At 40.3% G+C, this 22383-nt stretch overlaps 1 protein-coding gene across 1 annotated transcript; it reads right to left on the reverse strand.

Annotated features, from left to right (window-relative positions):
- Positions 1-246: 246 nt before the first annotated feature.
- On the reverse strand, positions 247-21130 carry LOC124280348. Its single transcript, XM_046716254.1, has 10 exons — positions 21027-21130; positions 13783-13882; positions 13274-13408; positions 11707-11778; positions 10254-10314; positions 7969-8084; positions 4256-4364; positions 2197-2252; positions 1284-1475; positions 247-570 (listed from the first exon to the last, which is right to left on the reverse strand). Exons 1-10 carry the CDS (start codon positions 21128-21130, stop codon positions 553-555), a joined length of 963 nt encoding a protein of 320 aa, XP_046572210.1. The 3' UTR covers positions 247-552.
- Between the last annotated feature and the right edge of the window lie 1253 nt (positions 21131-22383).

Below are 22383 nucleotides of genomic sequence, written 5' to 3' on the forward strand. Positions count from 1 at the left end.
TGAGATGTAACCTGGGAGCTAATTGGTTGAAGAACATTGTTGTCCTCACACGTAGGCTGAAAACAGGCGTTAAATGTATAGACACACATTTCATACATACTCCTGAAAACTGATGATACCCAAAATAATAATATACTCGAAAGTCGATATGGGGTCAAGTGCAGTTTTCTCAAGTTTCTTTAAAGAGGATGACAGGTTGTTCCGTGAGCTGTCTGAAACATGGCTGCACCCAAAACCACATTGAGCTGTCTGAAACATGGCTGCACCCAAACCACACCACCCTAGATGGCCACACACACACACACACACACACACACACACACACACACACACACACACACACACACACACACACACACACACACACACACACACACAAAATGTTAGCAGGAGCTGCACAAGCAGTAAGGCCACTTTGGTTCAAACAGACACTAGAAGCACTAGGTATTTGTAGAATGGAGCGCCTGAAAGTCCTGACCAAATGAACACAGTTTGGCGATGTCTCTTGTCTGCATCATACACCCTGTCATCTGTTCTCTTCGTCATCAATGTTCACAACATGTTCGCCATCTAAAACAGAGGAAGTGTTTGTTTCATATTTAACATGAAACGATATGCGGTCTTGCTTGGAAAATGTCAAACCTCCCAAACGATATGCGGTCTTGCTTGGGAAATGTCAAACCTCTTAACCGATATGCGGTCTTGCTTGGAAAATGTCAAACCTCCCAACCAATATGAGGTCTTGCTTGGAAAAGGTCAAACCTCTTAACCGATATGAGGTCTTGCTTGGAAAATGTCAAACCTCCCAAATGATATGCGGTCTTGCTTGGAAAACGTCAAACCTCCCAACCGATATGCGGTCTTGCTTGGAAAAAGTCAAACATCCCAACCAATATGTGGTCTTGCTTGGAAAAAGTCAAACCCCCCAACCAATATGCGGTCTTGCTTGGAAAAAGTCAAACCTCCCAACCGATATGCGGTCTTGCTTGGAAAATGTCAAACCTCCCAACCGATATGCGGTCTTGCTTGGAAAATGTCAAACCTCCCAACCGATATGCGGTCTTGCTTGGAAAAAGTAAAACCTCTTAACCTATATGAGGTCTTGCTAGGATAAAGTAAAACCTCCCAACCGATATGCGGTCTTGCTTGGAAAAAGTATAACCTCTTAACCGATATGAGGTCTTGCTTGGATAATATAAAACCTGTTCAGGAGTTATTACAACAAAAGCAAGTCTTGTCCAAAACATGGTCAGTATCCATTATAGGTTATAAGTGGTACTCACTGACTGAGAATTCAGGGGCCACATTTCCTTGTGGGCTGAAGGAATCATAGCGTCTCCGTCCGACAGTGCCGACTTTGGCCTTGGGGATGACCTTGGCCCTTGTTGTGATTCTTGATTCCGAATAATGTCGGCAAGTTTTGGCATCATCGACTGACTCAGAATGGAGGCAAAGTAGACAAAACTTAGCAGCATCTGTAATTCATACAATGTTAGATTACTGAAAAACATATTCTATTTCCAAGGCAGCATAAATGTAACACAGCATGATGATCAAATAAAAAGGGTCAATTTCAGTATTCCAAAGGGAGATAATTGCTGGGTTTTGATATAAATGTACAATAGTTGGCTGGTATTCCTGGTCACATTTGGACCTATATCAGCATCTTTATGACTGTTCCAGGGCGGTGGGGTAGCCTAATGGTTAAAGTGTCTGCTTGTCATGCTGAAGACCCAGGTTTGATTCCCAGGTTTCTGATTTCATGGTCAGAAACTAGCCTCACACTTCATACCCATATGGGGAATCAAACCTGGGCCTTTGGTCTAATGAGCAAATGCTTTAACTACTAGGCTACCCCAGTGACCCTACTGGTGTCAAGAGTGTCATCATAGTTAACAATCAGTTGATTGTGAGTTCAACAATTAGCCTACCAATGGGGAGCTGTGACCTACAGCAGTGAGGAGCCTCCTTGGGAAGTGGTAAGGGAGATAACTCTGATGATGTGTGATAAGAAATTGACATGTTCTATAAGAGTACCATGACTGATATATCTCTTCAACCGAGGGTTATTTCAATAAAATCAAGTCGTGAAGAACTCCCTAAGGATGTTGTTTACTCTTCTTCATTCTATTATATTTAACAAAACCATCAAAAAGCTATCAACCATTACCCGTATTTGGGCCGGATGAGACGTACCTGAGCTGCGGCAAATATACAGTTGTACCAGTCTTTAGGCAGGGCATTGTCAGATCCTGAAAAGATGAGATGACGTGAAATGAGGTCTAACACTGTGATTCAGGGCATTGTCAGATCCTGAAAAGATGAGATGACATGAATTGAGGTCTAACACTGTGATTCAGGGAATTGTCACATCCTGAAAAGATGAGATGACGTGAATTGAGGTCTAACACTGTGATTCAGGGCATTGTCAGATCCTGAAAAGATGAGATGACGTGAATTGAGGTCTAACACTGTGATTCAGAGCATTGTCAGATCCTGAAAAGATGACATGACATGAATTGAGGTCTAACCCTGTGATTCAGGGCATTGTCAGATCCTGAAAATTGTCAGATCCTGAAAAGATGTGATTCAGGGATGATCCTGAAAAGATGAGATTGATTGGTCTAACACTGTGATTCAGGGCATTGTCAGATCCTGAAAAGATGAGATGAGATGAATTGAGGTCTAACACTGTGATTCAGAGCATTGTCAGATCCTGAAAAGATGAGATGACATGAATTGAGGTCTAACACTGTGATTCAGGGCATTGTCAGATCCTGAAAAGATGAGATGAGATGAATTGAGGTCTAACACTGTGATTCAGGGCATTGTCAGATCCTGAAAAGATGAGATGCGTGAATTGAGGTCTAACACTGTGATTCAGGGCATTGTCAGATCCTGAAAAGATGAGATGACATGAATTGAGGTCTAACACTGTGATTCAGGGCATTGTCAGATCCTGAAAAGATGAGATGACGTGAATTGAGGTCTAACACTGTGATTCAGGGCATTGTCAGATCCTGAAAAGATGAGATGACATGAATTGAGGTCTAACACTGTGATTCAGGGCATTGTCAGATCCTGAAAAGATGAGATGACATGAATTGAGGTCTAACACTGTGATTCAGGGCATTGTCAGATCCTGAAAAGATGAGATGATGACATGAATTGAGGTCTAACACTGTGATTCAGGGCATTGTCAGATCCTGAAAAGATGAGATGACATGAATTGAGGTCTAACACTGTGATTCAGGGCATTGTCAGATCCTGAAAAGATGAGATGACATGAATTGAGGTCTAACACTGTGATTCAGGGCATTGTCAGATCCTGAAAAGATGAGATGACATGAATTGAGGTCTAACACTGTGATTCAGGGCATTGTCAGATCCTGAAAAGATGAGATGACGTGAATTGAGGTCTAACACTGTGATTCAGGGCATTGTCAGATCCTGAAAAGATGAGATGACGTGAATTGAGGTCTAACACTGTGATTCAGGGCATTGTCAGATCCTGAAAAGATGAGATGACGTGAATTGAGGTCTAACACTCTGATCGAGGTTATTAAACAATGTGAATACATGAGCATGTGTGTCACTGCTTGTACTAGTCGAGAATTATGCCAGTTTTATAGTGCTACCTCACTGAGATACCATGCTGCAGTTTGATAGTGATACACCAAAGAGGCACATTATCCTAGCATGTCGGCCTTGTGGTATCCCTTTATCACAAAACAAGGCATCGGTGAAAACAAGTATACAAGTAAAAAATGCAGCTTCAAATATTTAGAAGAAGTTGTTAAGATTGTCTTTTATGAGGGGATTCACATCAGCTAGTTTGAAGTGAACGCTTCTCAGTGAATGATTAAATCATTCAGCCAGGGTTTTGCACGATACAAAATAATGCATCCTATTAGCATAAATATTGAATAAGGACACAAATACTTTCAACTGTGAGGAATGTTGGCTGTTTAAAGCATGCTTCTGAACATGTACAACAATCTCACATGAGAGGAATCCCTGCACATACTGACTCCATCCTGGAACCCCAATAATCATGCTTACACACACCCCTTGTCAGTTTGCATTGTGAGTGAGTGAGTGAGTGAGTGAGTGAGGGACACCAGAAATGGGCTTCACGCATTGTACCCATGTGGGGAATCGAACCTGGTCTTCGGCGTGACAAGCGACAACTTTAACCACTAGGCTACCCGACCGCCCCGATTGTTCATAGAATGTACCCATGATGTCTGCTTACCACATAATGTTGCCGTGGAAACGGAGAAGAAGAGGAATTTGGCATACAGGACCACCACAAAGACAGGATCAGAGATCAGATCTTCCTGGATAAACTTCCATGAATTTGGCTGTGGAATTTTAGGTAAGAATTAACATACAAGAACGGTATCAGAAACAGAAGAACAATCTGGGAAAAGTGAGTGAGTGAGTGAGGTTTAATGCTGCTTTAAACAGTATTAAATGTATGTCAGGCTAATATTGGAGGATTGCTAAATTTAAGCAGGCCTCAGACGTTTACCAATTTGGTGAAACCCACAAGCACGAATCTGGTGCTGATGAACACAGAGGCATAATCAGAGTGAACGGAGATTCAGACCTACAATCCCAGGTGATTAAAGGACGTTACTACCTCCCTGAAGCATACAGGTGAGACACCTACCTGAAGCCTGTATGTAATACAGACGCCTACCTAGAAGCATACAGGTGAGACAGACAAATACCTGAAGCATACAGGTGAGACAGACAAATACCTGAAGCCTGTATGTAATACAGACAAATACCTGAAGCATACAGGTGAGACAGACACCTACCTGAAGCCTGTATGTAATACAGACACCTACCTGAAGCATACAGGTGAGACAGACAACACCTGAAGCCTGTATGTAATACAGACACCTACCTGAAGCATACAGATGAGACAGACACCTACCTGAAGCATACAGGTGAGACAGACACCTACCTGAAGCATACAGGTGAGACAGACACTCTACCTGAAGCCTGTATGTAATACAGACACTCCACCTGAAGCATACAGGTGAGACAGACACAATACCTGAAGCCTGTATGTAATACAGACACCTACCTGAAGCATACAGGTGAGACAGACACTTACCTGAAGCATACAGATGAGACAGACACCTACCTGAAGCCTGTATGTAATACAGACACCTACCTGAAGCATACAGGTGAGACAGACAAATACCTGAAGCCTGTATGTAATACAGACACCTACCTGAAGCATACAGGTGAGACAGACAAATACCTGAAGCCTGTATGTAATACAGACACTTACCTGAAGTATACAGGTGAGACAGACACTTACCTGAAGCATACAGGTGAGACAGACACCTACCTGAAGCCTGTATGTAATACAGACACCTACCTGAAACACACAGGTGAGACGGACGGACAAATACCTGAAGCCTGTATGTAATACAGACACCTACCTGAAGCATACAGGTGAGACAGACAAATACCTGAAGCATACAGATGAGACAGACACCTACCTGAAGCATACAGATGAGACAGACACCTACCTGAAGTATACAGGTGAGACAGACACCTACCTGAAGCATACAGGTGAGACAGACAATACCTGAAGCCTGTATGTAATACAGACACCTACCTGAAGCATACAGGTGAGACAGACAAATACCTGAAGCCTGTATGTAATACAGACACCTACCTGAAGTATACAGGTGAGACAGACACTTACCTGAAGCATACAGATGAGACAGACATCTACCTGAAGCCTGTATGTAATACAGACACCTACCTGAAGCATACAGGTGAGACAGACACCACTGAAATACCTGAAGCCTGTATGTAATACAGACACCTACCTGAAGCATACAGGTGAGACAGACAACACCTGAAGCCTGTATGTAATACAGACACCCACCTGAAGCATACAGGTGAGACAGACACTTACCTGAAGCATACAGATGAGACAGACACCTACCTGAAGCCTGTATGTAATACAGACACCTACCTGAAGCATACAGGGAGAGACAGACAAACACCTGAAGCATACAGGTGAGACAGACAACACCTGAAGCATACAGATGAGACAGACATCTACCTGAAGCATACAGGTGAGACAGACAAATACCTGAAGCCTGTATGTAATACAGACACCTACCTGAAGTATACAGGTGAGACAGACACTTACCTGAAGCATACAGGTGAGACAGACAAATACCTGTAGCATACAGGTGAGACAGACACCTACCTGAAGCCTGTATGTAATACAGACACCTACCTGAAACATACAGGTGAGACGGACAAATACCTGAAGCCTGTATGTAATACAGACACCTACCTGAAGCATACAGGTGAGACAGACAAATACCTGAAGCATACAGATGAGACAGACACCTACCTGAAGCATACAGATGAGACAGACACCTACCTGAAGTTTACAGGTGAGGCAGACACCTACCTGAAGCATACAGGTGAGACAGACACTTACCTGAAGCCTGTATGTAATACAGACACCTACCTGAAGCATACAGGTGAGACAGACAAATACCTGAAGCCTGTATGTAATACAGACACCTACCTGAAGTATACAGGTGAGACAGACACTTACCTGAAGCATACAGATGAGACAGACACCTACCTGAAGCCTGTATGTAATACAAACACCTACCTGAAGCATACAGGTGAGACAGACAAATACCTGAAGCCTGTATGTAATACAGACACCTACCTGAAGCATACAGGTGAGACAGACAAATACCTGAAGCCTGTATGTAATACAGACACCTACCTGAAGTATACAGGTGAGACAGACACTTACCTGAAGCATACAGATGAGACAGACACCTACCTGAAGCCTGTATGTAATACAGACACCTACCTGAAGCATACAGGTGAGACAGACAAATACCTGAAGCATACAGGTGAGACAGACAAATACCTGAAGTATACAGATGAGACAGACATCTACCTGAAGCATACAGGTGAGACAGACAAATACCTGAAGCCTGTATGTAATACAGACACCTACCTGAAGTATACAGATGAGACAGACACCTACCTGAAGCCTGTATGTAATACAGACACCTACCTGAAGTATACAGGTGAGACAGACACTTACCTGAAGGCTGTATATAATACAGACACCTACCTGAAGCATACAGGTGAGACAGACACCTACCTGAAGCCTGTATGTGGAACAGACACCTACCTGAAGCATATGGGAGAGACAGACACCTACCTGAAGCATACAGGTGAGGTAGACACCTACCTGAAGCCTGTATGTAATACAGACACCTACCTGAAGCATACAGGTGAGACAGACACCTACCTGAAGCCTTTATGTGAACTGACACCTACCTGAAGCATACAGGTGAGACAGACACCTACCTGAAGCCTGTATGTAATACAGACACCTACCAGCATATGGGAGAGACAGACACCTACCTGAAGCATACAGGTGAGGTAGGAAGCCATGTAATACAGACACCTACCTGAAGCATACAGGTGAGACAGACACCTACCTGAAGCCTTTATGTGAACTGACACCTACCTGAAGCATACAGGTGAGACAGACACCTACCTGAAGCCTGTATGTAATACAGACACCTACCTGAAGCATATGGGACAGACAGACACCTACCTGAAGCATATGGGACTATTGGGAGATACAGACACCTACCTGAAGCCTCTATGTGGAACAGTGAGTGAGTGAGTTTAGTTTTACGCCGCACTCAGCAATATTCGAGCTATATGACGGTGGTATGTAAATAATCGGGTCTTGACCAGACAATATAGAGATCAACAGCATGAATATATATATACGCAATTGGGATACCATGACGTGTCAACCAAGTCAGCGAGCCTGCCCACCAGATCCCGTTAGTCGCCTGTTACGACAAGCATGGGTTGCTGAATACCAATACTAACCCAGATCTTCACGGGTTGGACAACTTGGCCACTCACACCTACCTCAAGTCTGTATGTGAGTGTGTAGAGACCAGCAAACAGGAAGAGGGAAGATATGTAGCTCTGTGCCAGGACGAAGGCCGTAACTCGACGCCTCAGCAACAACTTAGCCAGCAACACTATAACCAAGAGACATTAGGATGATGCAGTTGTTTCATACATGAACACTTAAACCATGAGATTATAGGGAATAGAACATATAGAACATAGCATCAGAGTGAGGGCGTATTTCAGAATGAGGCTGTTCGTCAGAGTGAGGCTGAAACAGGAAATGATTGAAAGTTGATTGAAGGAGTCAGGCAATGGCATATTTCAGTTTTTGTAGTTCTTTCATTGTATGCACACACAAGATAATGTGGCAGGGAACTGTCCAATTACACTTCATCCAGTTTAAGATACTGTTTGTTGGAGAACAAGTTCTACATATCAAACATTGAGTATGCCTTGGAATGAACACTAAAGCTTCCCAAGTGGAGTAGGCATGCCCGGAAACCTGTACTCATACTGACAAATATGTCCCCATCTTCACAAGGGAGATAACTGACTGTAAAATTCTCAAATCCTTGCCTCAAATCCTAGAATTTTATTAGGGCTGGATGTTGCCCTGATTCTCATATTGCTATGTATTGCAATAATTTAAGAGATATTGCAATACACATTGTGATATATTGACATCATAAATTCATAATAGCTCTCTGTGTGCGACATCATCTTCTTAGTTGCTGTTACACCATACTTTCAGGCTCCCCGTCCCCATTGAGTATGGATGTATGCAAATGGTTTACAGAAAAATAAAATGATATAGAGCCTTAATATGGAATTGCAACAAATGATAAATGTGGGAGTATGATATGATTTTCTTGGTCAGTGTTGTTTGCTTCAACAGTATGTAATCATTGTTACTGTATGTCAGTGATTCATTCAGATTCGACCCGTGAAGATCCGGGGTAGAACAGGTCTTCAGCAACCCATGTGCTTGCCATAAAAAGGCGACTATCTTGTCGTAAGAGGCAACTAACGAGATCGGGTGGTCAGTTTCGCTGACTTGGTTGGCACATGTCATCGGTTCCCAATTGCGCAGATCGATGCTCATGCTGTTGATCACTGCATTGTCTGGTCCAGACTCGATTATTTACAGACCGCCGCCATATAGCTGGAATATTGCTGAGTGCGGCGTAAAACTAAACTCACTCACTCACTCACTCATTCAGATTCAACTCCAATATAAACATGTGTTAACATGAACTATTGCAAAATTAAACAAAAACATGATTTAGTTTAGCTTATTTGAGCTTAAAATCGCATGTGACCTCCAATAACTAAGATCCATGACTAGAATGTCTTTATACAGTCCTACAAAATTTATAACACTTAGACCTTTATGATGAATTGATGTCTTATGTCCCATTATGAAACAAACAAAAATAACAAAATACTGTGAATTGTGGAATGGTCACTCAGAGCCAGAGCCTCTACTGTAAGTCCAAATAGAAATCTTATCACTTGGAGACCACTTAATTCCTCCAAATGAAACCATTCAAACCCAGTAAACATAAAGCATTTGGTAGAATATTTGGCACTTTTGGAGCCACTTAAAAGACACTTCCACTTGTAAAATGTTACATGAAACCAACAGAAATAAAAGTATATTTGGCACGTTTAGAGCACATTTTTTTGCCATAGAAATCGAGGGCAGATAATTCAAAGGGAGCTAACTCTGGATGACCCAATACATTGCAGAATCTGAACCATATCCCGATAATCGTATCGCGAGATACTATACCGGTAATATTGCACAGCCCTAAATTTCATTGCTTGATGACAGCATCACCTGTGGCTATTATGAGTTATGTCTCTTCTATGTCTCTCCTAATGACCAGATTTTATCTCGCATATCACATACATCTGCTTCAAACAAAATAGCAGCACCAAGTAAAGATGATCTGATCACGTTTATCTAAAAGTTGTATATCTCAGACACCCTGTGCATGTGGATTGTAGCAGGACTTTAGCCTGCAATTAAGTTAGTGTGGAGTTACTGAGCCTTATGCATAGTCCAATCAAAACAAAGCACAAAATATCTATGGCAATATTGCTTCAGAAGAATAGCGCCATTGTAGCAGGGCATACATGCTAATGGGGTAAACCTCTTTGGTCACGTGGAATAAGCATGGTCTTTGGATCTGTAGGTCAGTGGTTCTAATTCTAGCACGGGACTCGGAATCTTAAAGTCGCTAGATAGTATATTGTATGTATTCTGCTGGCAGTGCCATCAGTCTGCTACTCACCGGACGTATACACAAGAGCTACCAGGTTCAACACCTGTAGCAGTATCATGGACGAAGCACTCTGAAAACAAACAGTATTCAAGATTACAGCAACAAAGAGACAGGTGATATACTACTCAACTTTTGGGTGGGATATTCAGATTTCCATGACAAGATAAAATGGTAAAACAGGTTTTTTCATGAAATATGTATTAGAAGGCTAATTGTGACCAATTTCAAAACTGAAATCTCGTCAAGAAAGTAAACAATTGAAATACATGTACTACATTCGGATGTTTTTCATGGCACCTGTGCTCAGGACCAATGAGAACAATGAATCTTATACAACAGACATTCATTGGGTGGCATTTTAGAAGTTGGGACGTACAATATGGATGACAACTTCTTCTATTATGAGGACATATCTGCTTGACAACGGTACAAGAATCTGTATCTGAATTGTATCGAAATGTCGCACTCCAGAAAAGAACAAGTTGTTATCCATAATGTTTGTTCAATATTTAACAGACATTATAGAACAACCTTAACGGATAGATGCTTGACATGGTACAAGAATCTGTATCGAAACGTCGCACTCACGAATAAAGAAGTTGTTATCCATAAAGTTTGTTCAATTTTAACAGACATTATAGAACAACCTTTACGGATAGATGCTTGGCACGGTACAAGAATCTGTATCGAAACGTCGCACTCACGAATAAAGAAGTTGTTCTCCATAAAGGTTGTTCTATATTGTACTTCTCAACTTCTAAAATGCCACTCAAAGAAGTTTTAACAGACATTCAGTACTGAATCTGAAAGGCACAATGTCACCCATTTTTGACAATATTTTGGCCTATATTACTATTCGCGGTGTATAAACCTAAAATGTTTTTTGAAAAGCATTAAAATAAAACCTGGCGAAATATAATACGTTTACAGTATATATATTGGGGGCATATGCACTCACTTTAGCTTCCTACTGATGCAATAAAAGACTTATTATACCTTACGACTTGCCTGAAATCGATAATCGAAACTTCCAGGCAAACAGCTTCCAAACAGTTCATACACTTGCGTAAATGATTGCTCTGTACATTGAAAACGATCACACACGGTGTTGTTGGTGTTTGCTGAACTGGTTACACTCACAAGTTGTGCGTAGGATATTCGTAAAGAACACTCCAAGGGACATAACTCTGTGGGGTTCGGTTGAAATAATGTTCAACCAGTAGAGGGCGCAAGTGTCGATTTAATGCAACGTTGCATTAATTAATTCAAACATTTTGATTTAATATTGTAATCTAAATACGTAATTTTGGGGAATAAATTTTTGGTAGCTTATCTGAATACTGATAGTTAGTATTATTGAGAGAAATGCATTATTAATTATTAGAGAAGTGTGGTGTGACATTGTGCCTTTAAATATTTGATTGTGAGTGCTTCAAGGAAGAATGTTTTTCAAAGAGCATACCACAATGATCACCACCTGGTCGTCCTTCCTGGGCCAGAAGTCAATCAGTGTAAGGATCACCAGATTCAAGGCCTGCAAGAAAAGCAACCAGTTACCATGGTTACTGTCACATATAACAGGAGCAGCTCATGTCAAAATGTATTTACCAATTTACTGGATGAGATAATCAGTTACATCATTCTGTGTCCTTGTTGTCTGCATATAGACATTAGTCAGTCTGACTGACTGAGTTTGGTTTTACGCCGCTTTTAGCAATATTCCAGCAACATCACGGCGGTGGACACCAGAAATGGGCTTCACGCATTGTGCCCATGTGGGGATTTGAACCCGGGTCTTCGGCATGATGAGCCAACGCTTTAACCATTAGGCTACCACACCGCCCCTGAGTCAGTCTGAACTTTCAAAGTTTCAGATTCCATTATAACAAAGGAACTGTTTAGCCGTATGCTAATTAGGTATAGTTTTATGGTTTTCAGCCTTTGAAATTCATGCTAGTCTGCTTGTAGTTGACATATTCAACTAATGAATGTTGTTTTATGCTGCATTCAGCAATATTCCAGCTACATGGAGGAGGTCTGTAAATAATCGAGTCTGGACCAGACAATCCAGTGATCAACAGCATGAGCATCAATCTATGCAATTGGGATACAATGTGTCAACCAAGTCAGCAAGTCAGCTACCTGACCACCCATACCAATTGGGATATGATGATCCTGTTAGCCTGATCACTCTATTCACCGACAAGCATGGGTTACTGAAGACCTAACCCGGATCTTCACGGGTCTTCAACTAATGAATCAAGCTACAGTATGGTTCCAGCTAGTCACCAAAATATTCAGGACTCTTAACAAAGTGCCTAAGGTAGACAAATTGGGAAATTTGTTGTTTTGGGTTTTTTTTAATTTAGATATTTAATTAGGCCAGATCAATTTTATTACTTGTTTTATGGATTTTTGTCCTCATAAAACCTAAAGGCAGGAGGAAAAAAAAACCCAAAAATAGAATCACCAGTCAAAGTAATATTCCTTCTAAATACTAAAAGTATTTTACTTTTGGCAATTTATGAAGTGTATATGAGGCAAAAAACAATCTAAAACAAATTGTCCTGTAAGTTTACATTTTTGGCCAACAAAAACATCAGGATTTTATTTTTTTGAGCGGGGTAAAATATATTTTTATTTTCTTTCTTATTCTTGAAAAAATATGACTGGCGGATCCATAAAACATGAAACAAACTTGGTCTGGCCTTACCTTCATAAATTAATAAGTATTTTAACAATGTGTTTTGAGGCTCCTTTCAAAAATGTAACATAAAACTAAGCATTAAAAATTCATTCTATTAATTGGTCTTGTTAACAGCAAAAAAAGTTGAAAAAAAGAGAAGTTATCTCAACAGAGTCACAAAATTAGTTCCTAGTGTATATTTTACACATAACTGAAAATCACTGTCAGAGCAGTACCAGATAAATCCATGTTTGTGCTCCCACAAGCTTTTTATTTAAGTTTAACAGTATTATCAACAGTACTGCAGTTATAGCACTAAATGCGATTGATGCCATCCTCTCACCTGGAGGACTATGGTAACTACAGAGATGTTTTTCGAGATCTTGGGGAAAACCTTTTGCTTGAGTACTCGAAAACATGGGGAACAGCGGTTGTTGTGCCTTCCCTGTCTCGCTCTCGTGATCTGTGACTGAGATTCCTGGAAAATCAGAAACATTCAAAGAATCGACAGCTAACCAATTTTCTTGTCTGGCCACACTTTTTGTTTTGTTTCATGGCATAAGAATTGTTAGTTGACCAGTAAGATTGGATGAACAGAATACATTTTTTGTGTGTATTTGTCTTAAAATTGAAACTGAATATAACTCAGAAAATGTAACCATAGTATTATTATATAGCATTAAACTAGTATTAAAATTGCTTTAATAAAAATGCTAATTTTGACTTTATTTTTATCTTTGTATTAAAATCCGGACATGGGCTTCATGGGCTTGTTTGGACATTATTTTTAATCAGCCATATCACAAAAGCTTCAAATTCACAAAGTTAATTATAAGATTTATTGAAACACACCTCAACATTGTCCAAGTAATGTAGGATTATCTCCCTTGTGGAGTCCAGGACACTGATCAGTTCATGTGCCTGCTCACAGCTGAGATATATACTGTCAGCACTGAAACAGAAATGAAGTGAGTGAGTGAGTATGGTTTTACACAGCTTTTAGCAATATTCCAGCAATATCACGGCAGGGGGACACCAGAAATGGGCTTCACACATAGTACCCATGTGGGGAATCAAACCAACAGGCTACCCCACTGCCCCGAGTGAATGAGTGAGTGAGTGAGTGAGTGCTGTCAAGTGAGTGAGTGAGTGGGTTTTGTTTGTTGTTTAAGCCATACTCAGCAACATTACAGACTGGTCGATATATGATAAAGATACATTTTATACGATATATATTTTAGTTTGCTATAACCGTATTTCGACTTAAATATACACCCGAAGAATAAAAACGCCCTGCTTGTTGTATCTGTCAGTTCGTTTTGTTTGTTTGTTCGTTGTTTAACGCCGCACTCAGCAATATTCCAGCTATATGACGGTGGTCTGTAAACAATCAATTCTGGACCAGACGATCCAGTGATCGACACCATGAGCATCAATCTACGCAATTAGGACAATGTGACATGTGTCAACCCAGTCAGTGAGCCTGACCACTCGATCTTGTTAATCGCCTGTTATAACAAGCATGGGTTATTGAAGACCAATTCTAGCCCACATCTTCACAGGTTCTGTATGCAGCTTAAAGCAATATTCTTTCATTCATGGGTCTGAGTGAGTGAGTGAGTGAGACTGACTGAGTGAGTGAGTGAGACTGACTGAGTGAGTAAGACTGTGAGTGAGTGATGCAATGCCTCACATCAAATTCTGGTGCTTTGGAACATTGAGCCACTCATACCTTCATTTGACTAATATATACATATTAATACACAAAAATATTATTAAAAAATACATGAAGATTATACTGAACCAGTGAATATATTCAAAGGAAAGACTAAGAAAAGCCTATCCCAAACCTGTCCATGTTAAAACCACTATATCTCGGTATTCCAACTTCCTCTCCAGTTACACGCAGACAGCCTGGAGGTGTACACTTTGACCTGGTATCTCACCGTGTGTGATAACTGCTGGTTTGATATGACAGATATACCACTGACCAGGGTACACTACTACCCACCACAGACAGTGATAGGTCAAGAAGTCCTCATATTTCACTATGTATACTTGATCATACATCAGCGACAGATATGGTTCGATAACAATGTACGTGCTGCAGTACTCATTATCATATTTTAAGCTATCAAGTTATCACATACCTGTTATCACTCCCCCTCCCTGCCCCCTTCCGCCACCCAAAAAAAATATGGATAATAAGAACTGATATCTCAAGTGCTTGCTGTTCATCGACAGGTGCTCACTGACATTATGACAAAGTTGAAACCACATATCCACATGGTCCGTCTCACAGTCCCTGATCCCTACTGCCTAGCTCTCCATGCAGTGCTAAACCCTGAATGAAGCAAATCTAGATTTCCTGAGGTTCAGGTGAATTTCTCATCTAACTGGGGCTCCTTTTCAATTTGAATGTTACAATCAAAGTGAGTGAGTTTTGGTTTAACTTTAAGCCACTTGTAGCAATATTCCAGCAATATCACTACAACATCTGGGGACACCAGAAATGGGCTTCACACATTGTACAATTGTGGGGAATCGAATCTGGGTCTTCAGCGTGGAGTGCGAATGCATTAACCTCTAGGTTACCCCACCACCCAGTTACTATCAAAATTACATATATTCAGAGACTTATATCCACACTATCCTGAAAGTCTAGTGAAATGCTGAGTGAAAGAGGTGAGTATTTAGGAAAGACTTGTGTACATTGTATTAGGTATGGACCCAACAAATGGGTGATTTGCTGTCAGTGGGCCAGTGGATGAGCAAGTGAGGTTTTATGCCACATAAAGCAAAATTCAACCAATATCACACTCTGTTCATAGCAAAGGGCACTGGAACCAAAGAACATGGATTTCAAACACTTTGTCAGACTAACAAACTGGTGTGCTAGACTTGCCTCTTTAAGGGATAGAATTACAATACATCCGTGAGAAAAGCACTCAGTACAGCCTTGGAGCAAGGCTATCTTACCCCAGTCACGGCCTGGCAATAAGGGATCTAATGACAGGGGGGACGGTGGGGTAGCCTAGTGGTTAAAGCGTTGGCTCATCACGCCGAAGACCCGGGTTCGAATCCCCACATGGGTACAATTCGTGAATCCCATTTCTGGTGTCCCCTGCCATGATATTGCTGGGATATTGCTAAAAGCGGCATAAAACTAAACTCACTCACTCTATCTAATAGTAAAAGGGACAAGGAAATGAAACAAATTCTTCCTGAATTTGGCCAGTCTTAGATTGTGTTTAAATTGATTTGTGTTTATTTTAAAACCATGTTGACATGGTGAAACATTTAAACATGTAAGGCCCAATCCTGAAGACTTGCATTCTGTATTAATACACACTGTAACACAGACCTCAGCAGTATATATACACACTGTAACACAGACCTCAGCCGTATATATACACACTGTAACACAGACCTCAGCAGTATATATATACACTGTAACACAGACCTCAGCAGTATATATATATACTGTAACAGACCTCAGCAGTATATATACACACTGTAACACAGACCTCAGCAGTATATATACACACTGTAACACAGACCTCAGCAGTATATATATACACTGTAACACAGACCTCAGCAGTATATATACACACTGTAACACAGACCTCAGCAGTATATATACACACTGTAACACAGACCTCAGCAGTATATATATACACTGTAACACAGACCTCAGCAGTATATATACACACTGTAACACAGACCTCAGCAGTATATATATACACTGTAACACAGACCTCAGTAGTATATATATATACTGTAACACAGACCTCAGTAGTATATATACACTGTAACACAGACCTCAGCAGTATATATATACACTGTAACACAGACCTGTATATATATACACTGTAACAGACCTCAGCAGACCTCAGCAGTATATATATACACTGTAACACAGACCTCAGCAGTATATATATATACTGTAACACAGACCTCAGCAGTATATATACACTGTAACACAGACCTCAGCAGTATATAAACACACTGTAACACAGACCTCAGCAGTATATATACACTGTAACACAGACCTCAGCAGTATATATACACACTGTAACACAGACCTCAGCAGTACATATATATACACTGTAACACAGACCTCAGCAGTATATATACACACTGTAACACAGACCTCAGCATATATATACACTGTAACACAGACCTCAGCAGTATATATACACACATACTTGTGGATATAATTCGGGTACAGTTACAGAGATAACTGACCTGATATGATCCAATACAAACAGGATCAAGGTTATGTGTTGAGGTTCTGTTATGACACTTGACATCGCTTACCTAACACCGATAATGGTTACAAACACTTACCAGGGCATGTGGAATGTGGTTTGGTGTACTGATATGACAATAATCGTGGTCAGGTTAACAATTAGAGTAACAAGGCTCTGCAGCTCACCTCCATAAAGTGAGTGAGTGAGTATGGTTTTATTCCGCTTTTAGCAATACTCATGGTGGGGAGTGAATGAGAATGAGTGAGTGAGTGAGTGAAGAAATGGACTTTGTACCCATTCTACCCATCTGAGGAATCGAACCTGGGACTTTGGAATGACGAACAATGCTTTAACCACTAGGCTACCCCGATTGTATAATGAAATATATGCAGGTGTAACCAAAGCTTTTTTTGTCTTGTCCAGTGACAAGATACCAGCATGAAGACACTTGTTAAAACCCTTTTGTAATATGGGCCATGGCCTTGAATACTCGAAATAAATTGTCAGTCTGTCTGTAACCATGGTGACCAGAGATCAATAGTGTGGGAAACATGGTGAAGCAAAGTGAATGCAATACATCCTTCGAAAACCAACTGATTTTTGTAACACTGTTCACTGCATAAGTGCCAATCATGATTCTCAAACAAACTTGAATGTGTATTTCCTTATGACCATCCACCAGGGCTTTATTTAAAGGGGCACTGACTTATGGCTTCTGCCATGAGACTACTTGTTAGCCAACACAACAGAAGGGGACATGAGACTTAGCTACATTTGTGAGGACACTGGTAACCATGGTAACTTTGAGTTGGTTGGTTGGTTTGTTGTTTAAATCCACACTCAGCGATATTCCAGCTATATGGCAACCGTCTGTAAATAATCCAGTGATCAACAGCATGAGCATCAGTCAAAGCATTTGGGATATGATGACATACGTCAACCAGGTCTGATGTGGTAAAGCAGAGCAGGTGAGTTAAAAAATATAGATTAAAAGATTAACCAGTAATACGATAGTCAATTACTCACTGTTATCTTGCACAGTGGATTTGTCAACGGTTTGTGTTCATGCATGTGGGTTTTTTAATGCAGACAGAAATACCCACATCCTGTCATTAAGTGCCCGTGTAAAAATAACATCCTTTGTTTAAAGGATCAGCTAATAACATGTTGATTGATTGCTCATTGTTGTTGACCTAAATGAACCACAGACATCATGAAAATAGTTGTCAGGTGTGTTCTTTCGACTGTCCAATGGGGCAAGAGTGAAAAACCAGAAACAAAGTCATGTGAACAGTTGCAAAACTACGAGTTATAATATCTCAAATGTTATATAATTTACAATATTAGATTGACATTTAACACGTTTCTTTGTCATTTAAAGATGGATGGGATGTTGTTTCTTTATGTTATATTGATCGGTACATTCCTTTTACAAGGTAACTGCCGGATATTTTAGATTGTTAAAAGACGTGTGACATGGAACATATTTCTTTGTCAGTTGCAGATGGATGGGCTATTGTTCCCTCATATGGATATTGATGCATACATTCCTTGAACGAGATTTTCCATGTAACTTTCGTTGGTTGTAATTGGCAATATTTGCTTTTTTTGCCCATTCAATTGTTGTACCACTGAACTGAATCGTTTCACTTAATTTTTGTTGATGCAAGACACACAACACAATACTTAGGTTAGTCTTAAGTAAGCCGTGCTGAATCAGGTGGTCAGGCTCGCTGACTTGGTTGACACATGTCATCGTATCCCAGTTGCGTAGATCGATGCTCATGCTGTTGATCACTGGATTGTCTGGTCCAGGCTTGATTATTTACAGACCCATGCCATACACATTAAGCTGGAATATTGCTGAGTGCGGCTTTAAACAACAACAAACCAACCAACCAACACAACACAAAGTTGTCATTTTCACAAGCCTTTTCGTTATAGGCGTGATGTGAAAATATTATTCCCTTAGGGTTTTGTATAATGCTTAGATATTACAGCCATTGCAATAATTCAATAAAAAACAGATGGACAATAATTTTTATGAAGTTCCAAAGTGCAATATAAAAACATAAAAATAGACTAATTGTGCCAGGATTAGAAGCCAGGAACATAATGACATACAATGACTTCCTTTTTCTTCCAATCCTAGCAAATGTTTGGAATTGTTCTCAAAATAAACCAGATGGACTTAATCTGCAGCCTGTTTGTAAAGTAACTGCAACATTAAAGTTTCACAAAGTTCACTATATTTCTCAATTAATCCCCAGATGAAACTGTATTTTATATCTGTTGATCAATCAGAGGATACGCCCTTATACTATCAACTGACGCAGCAGTGGTAGCGAACATGATAAGAATTCTGGGATATCATAGCATCATCCACAGTGAAGTGACTGATTTGAGATATGGAAATGGTGATGTCATTTCACGAACAAAGTATTAATTACTAGGGCTGCGCAATATAACCGGTTTACCGGTATTTACCGGTTCAGACATGAAAACAATACGTACTACAATACGCTGATTGAAAACCGGTATTTTGACATGCATTCGGAAAACTTCAGTAACACTCGGAAATCTTCGGATATTTCTGTTTTTTTAATTGTTCTTTTCCCTGTTTCATTAGTGCCAAATGTTACTTACATTTTTATTTTGTCATGATTTAAAGTTTTTATAAAAGGTTAATCAATCATAGTGATTTTGTTGTGTTTTTGCTTTATAATCAAGCATTAACTCGATTATAAGTAGTTTGTGTTAAAAAAATAATCCTTGCAATATATTGCAATACATATCGCAATATATGCTTCCGCATCGCAATATATTGCAATATGAAAATTCTCTGCAATACCCACCCCTATTAATTACCCAGTTGAGATATAACACATAGGGAGATCGGGGATAACTACAGCTTGGATGACACTGTCAATGAAACTTAAAACATCTGTCTGAGCATATATGAAATCAAGCTGTACTGACTAGCGACAGTGATCACCGTGTAACAGTTATCGCCAACACATCAGTATCACACGTGCACAGTTCCGGTCAATTACAATTCCAGTACTTTTTCCCCATGGTATTTGACAACAATAAAGGACAGCAAAAGAAAATGCTTCACCTTAAGTTATATAAAAGAAAACTGAAATGAAAAATGTTAATCAAACTATCTGCATGCTTTTGGTCATCAAAAGAGGGATGAGTGAGTGAAAGCTGGGTTGGACTTAACTAAACTTTGACCAGTACATCACCAGGGTGTTTTTACTTTAAACAACACTTAATAATGAATTGTAGTCCATTCGGACAACAGAATCCCAGTGCATTCTTACATGACAATGGGATTCGAACTTATAATCATTAAACAGTCTTGGGCCTCGTGTAACTGTAAACATCTTCGAACAATAAACATTTCCGAAATTCTGTAACTCTTGTGTTTGAACATGACTGACTGACTGACTGACTGACTGACTGAGTTTGGTTTTACGCCGCTTTTAGCAATATTCCAGCAACATCACGGCGGGGGACACCAGAAATGGGCTTCACACATTGTACCCATGTGGGGTAAAGCCAACGCTTTAACCACTAGGCTACCCCACCGCCCCTGTTTGAACATGACAGCATCAAGTATCATATATACTGCAAGCGTGTAGTAACGGTACAACTTCCACCAACACAACATGCATGATGTGAGCGAACGGCACCGTCCTTGACTACAGTACAGTATCGATACAGCAAGCAGTACAGTACAGCAAGATTACCACAGCGGGAGCGTGTATCAAGCACCTGTTGCCTGTCAACAGGGATCGTTCCTGCTTTTCATGGCCCCCTCACAGGCACTTTGCCTACCTGTAGAATGTAGAGTGACCATGCTTAGCCCCTTGCGCCATGTCGCTACTCTCAAACTCGACATCGGCCGCGTGATCCCAAAGAAGTTCTGTGTCGTCCGCCATTTTGACTGTTTACATCGTCACATGACACATTTTCACCGGAAATCGAAAGTTGGTCGCGAACCTGGAGCGACTGTTCAACTTTCGATTATGCTTTAAGACAGGAACTAAATTATGTGTGTGTAACTCATGAGTTTAAAATAATATTTCTGTATTTGAATGCAGAATATAAACTTTCAATATCATGTTAAACACCAGAAAAACTGCTGAATGCCAGTATAATATCTATTTAAATTCAAAGACTAGAATCTATATACATTTTAAGAAAATACCAAGATTTATGAAGTCTGTGATATTTAAACATAAAGCTAAAATCCGCATTCGTTTCACTGATTCAATTACCGCATTGGTTATTACAATGCACACGCATGTAAATTACCATAGGTCTAAAGGTTATAGATTGGCTGTGTATGACGTCACTATTTATACATTATATGTTATTGAGCATGCGGAGAAATCAATAACTACGAGAATCCGAGGCAAAACGACACAATTAACCATATTTCAAATGTTCAGCATCACTCGTAGCCGTATGCATATGACAGTGGTGGACTCCAGATATTTGATTGACATATTGTACACATGGAGAATCGAACCCACCAGACTAAGCAGTCCTCCTTTTAGTTTATGGGGCGGTGGGTAGGCCAGTGGTTAAAGCGTTCGCTCGTCACGCCGAAAACCCGGGTTCGATTTCCCACTTGGGTACAATAATTGGTGTCCCCCGCCATGATTGTTGGAATATTGCTAAAAGCCGCATAAAGTCCTACTCACTCACTCACTCCATTTATTGTGTTAGGCGTCGAAATGTGTTATGCTGAGTTGGAACCCATTAGGGACCGTTCATAATTTATGGCTAGTGTGTGTGTGTGTGTGTGTGTGTGTGTGTGTGTGTGTGTGTGTGTGTGTGATATGATTTTTATGGAGAAGCATGTACAATGTGAATGACACCCCCTAAAGTTTATGTACAAAGTAAGTGACCCTCCTGCTTGTCATGCACAAAATCAATTACCCCTAAGTTTTAAGCATAATTTTAAAATATTTTGATGTACAAAATTGCTGCCCCCACCCCAAGTGCATGTGTACAAAATTGCTGATCCCCTTACATCCCCAGAATAAAATGGGTGGCCCCGCTAAAAACATCACTCCTCCCCACCCCAAAAAAGAAAAAAAAGAAAAAAAAAAAAGCCATAAATTATGAATGGTCCCTTATAACGACTGGCGGTATGATCTAGCATGACTTCCGGTTGGCTTTGATC

Source organism: Haliotis rubra, unplaced genomic scaffold (assembly GCF_003918875.1).
Source record: "Haliotis rubra isolate DU_JTF1 unplaced genomic scaffold, ASM391887v1 Scf265, whole genome shotgun sequence".
NCBI lineage: Eukaryota > Metazoa > Mollusca > Gastropoda > Lepetellida > Haliotidae > Haliotis > Haliotis rubra.

What these genes read in the sequence shown, in the direction of transcription:
- LOC124280348 (XM_046716254.1), bottom strand. Translation starts at nt 21,130, where the DNA reads ATGGCGGACGACACAGAACTTCTTTGGGATCACGCGGCCGATGTCGAG. An exon ending in TTCCACGGCAACATTATGTG is followed by an intron (nt 2,253 to 4,255) that starts GTAAGCAGACAT and finishes TCATCTTTTCAG; the next exon opens with GATCTGACAATGCCCTGCCT. An exon ending in GTATATTTGCCGCAGCTCAG is followed by an intron (nt 1,476 to 2,196) that starts GTACGTCTCATC and finishes TATGAATTACAG; the next exon opens with ATGCTGCTAAGTTTTGTCTA.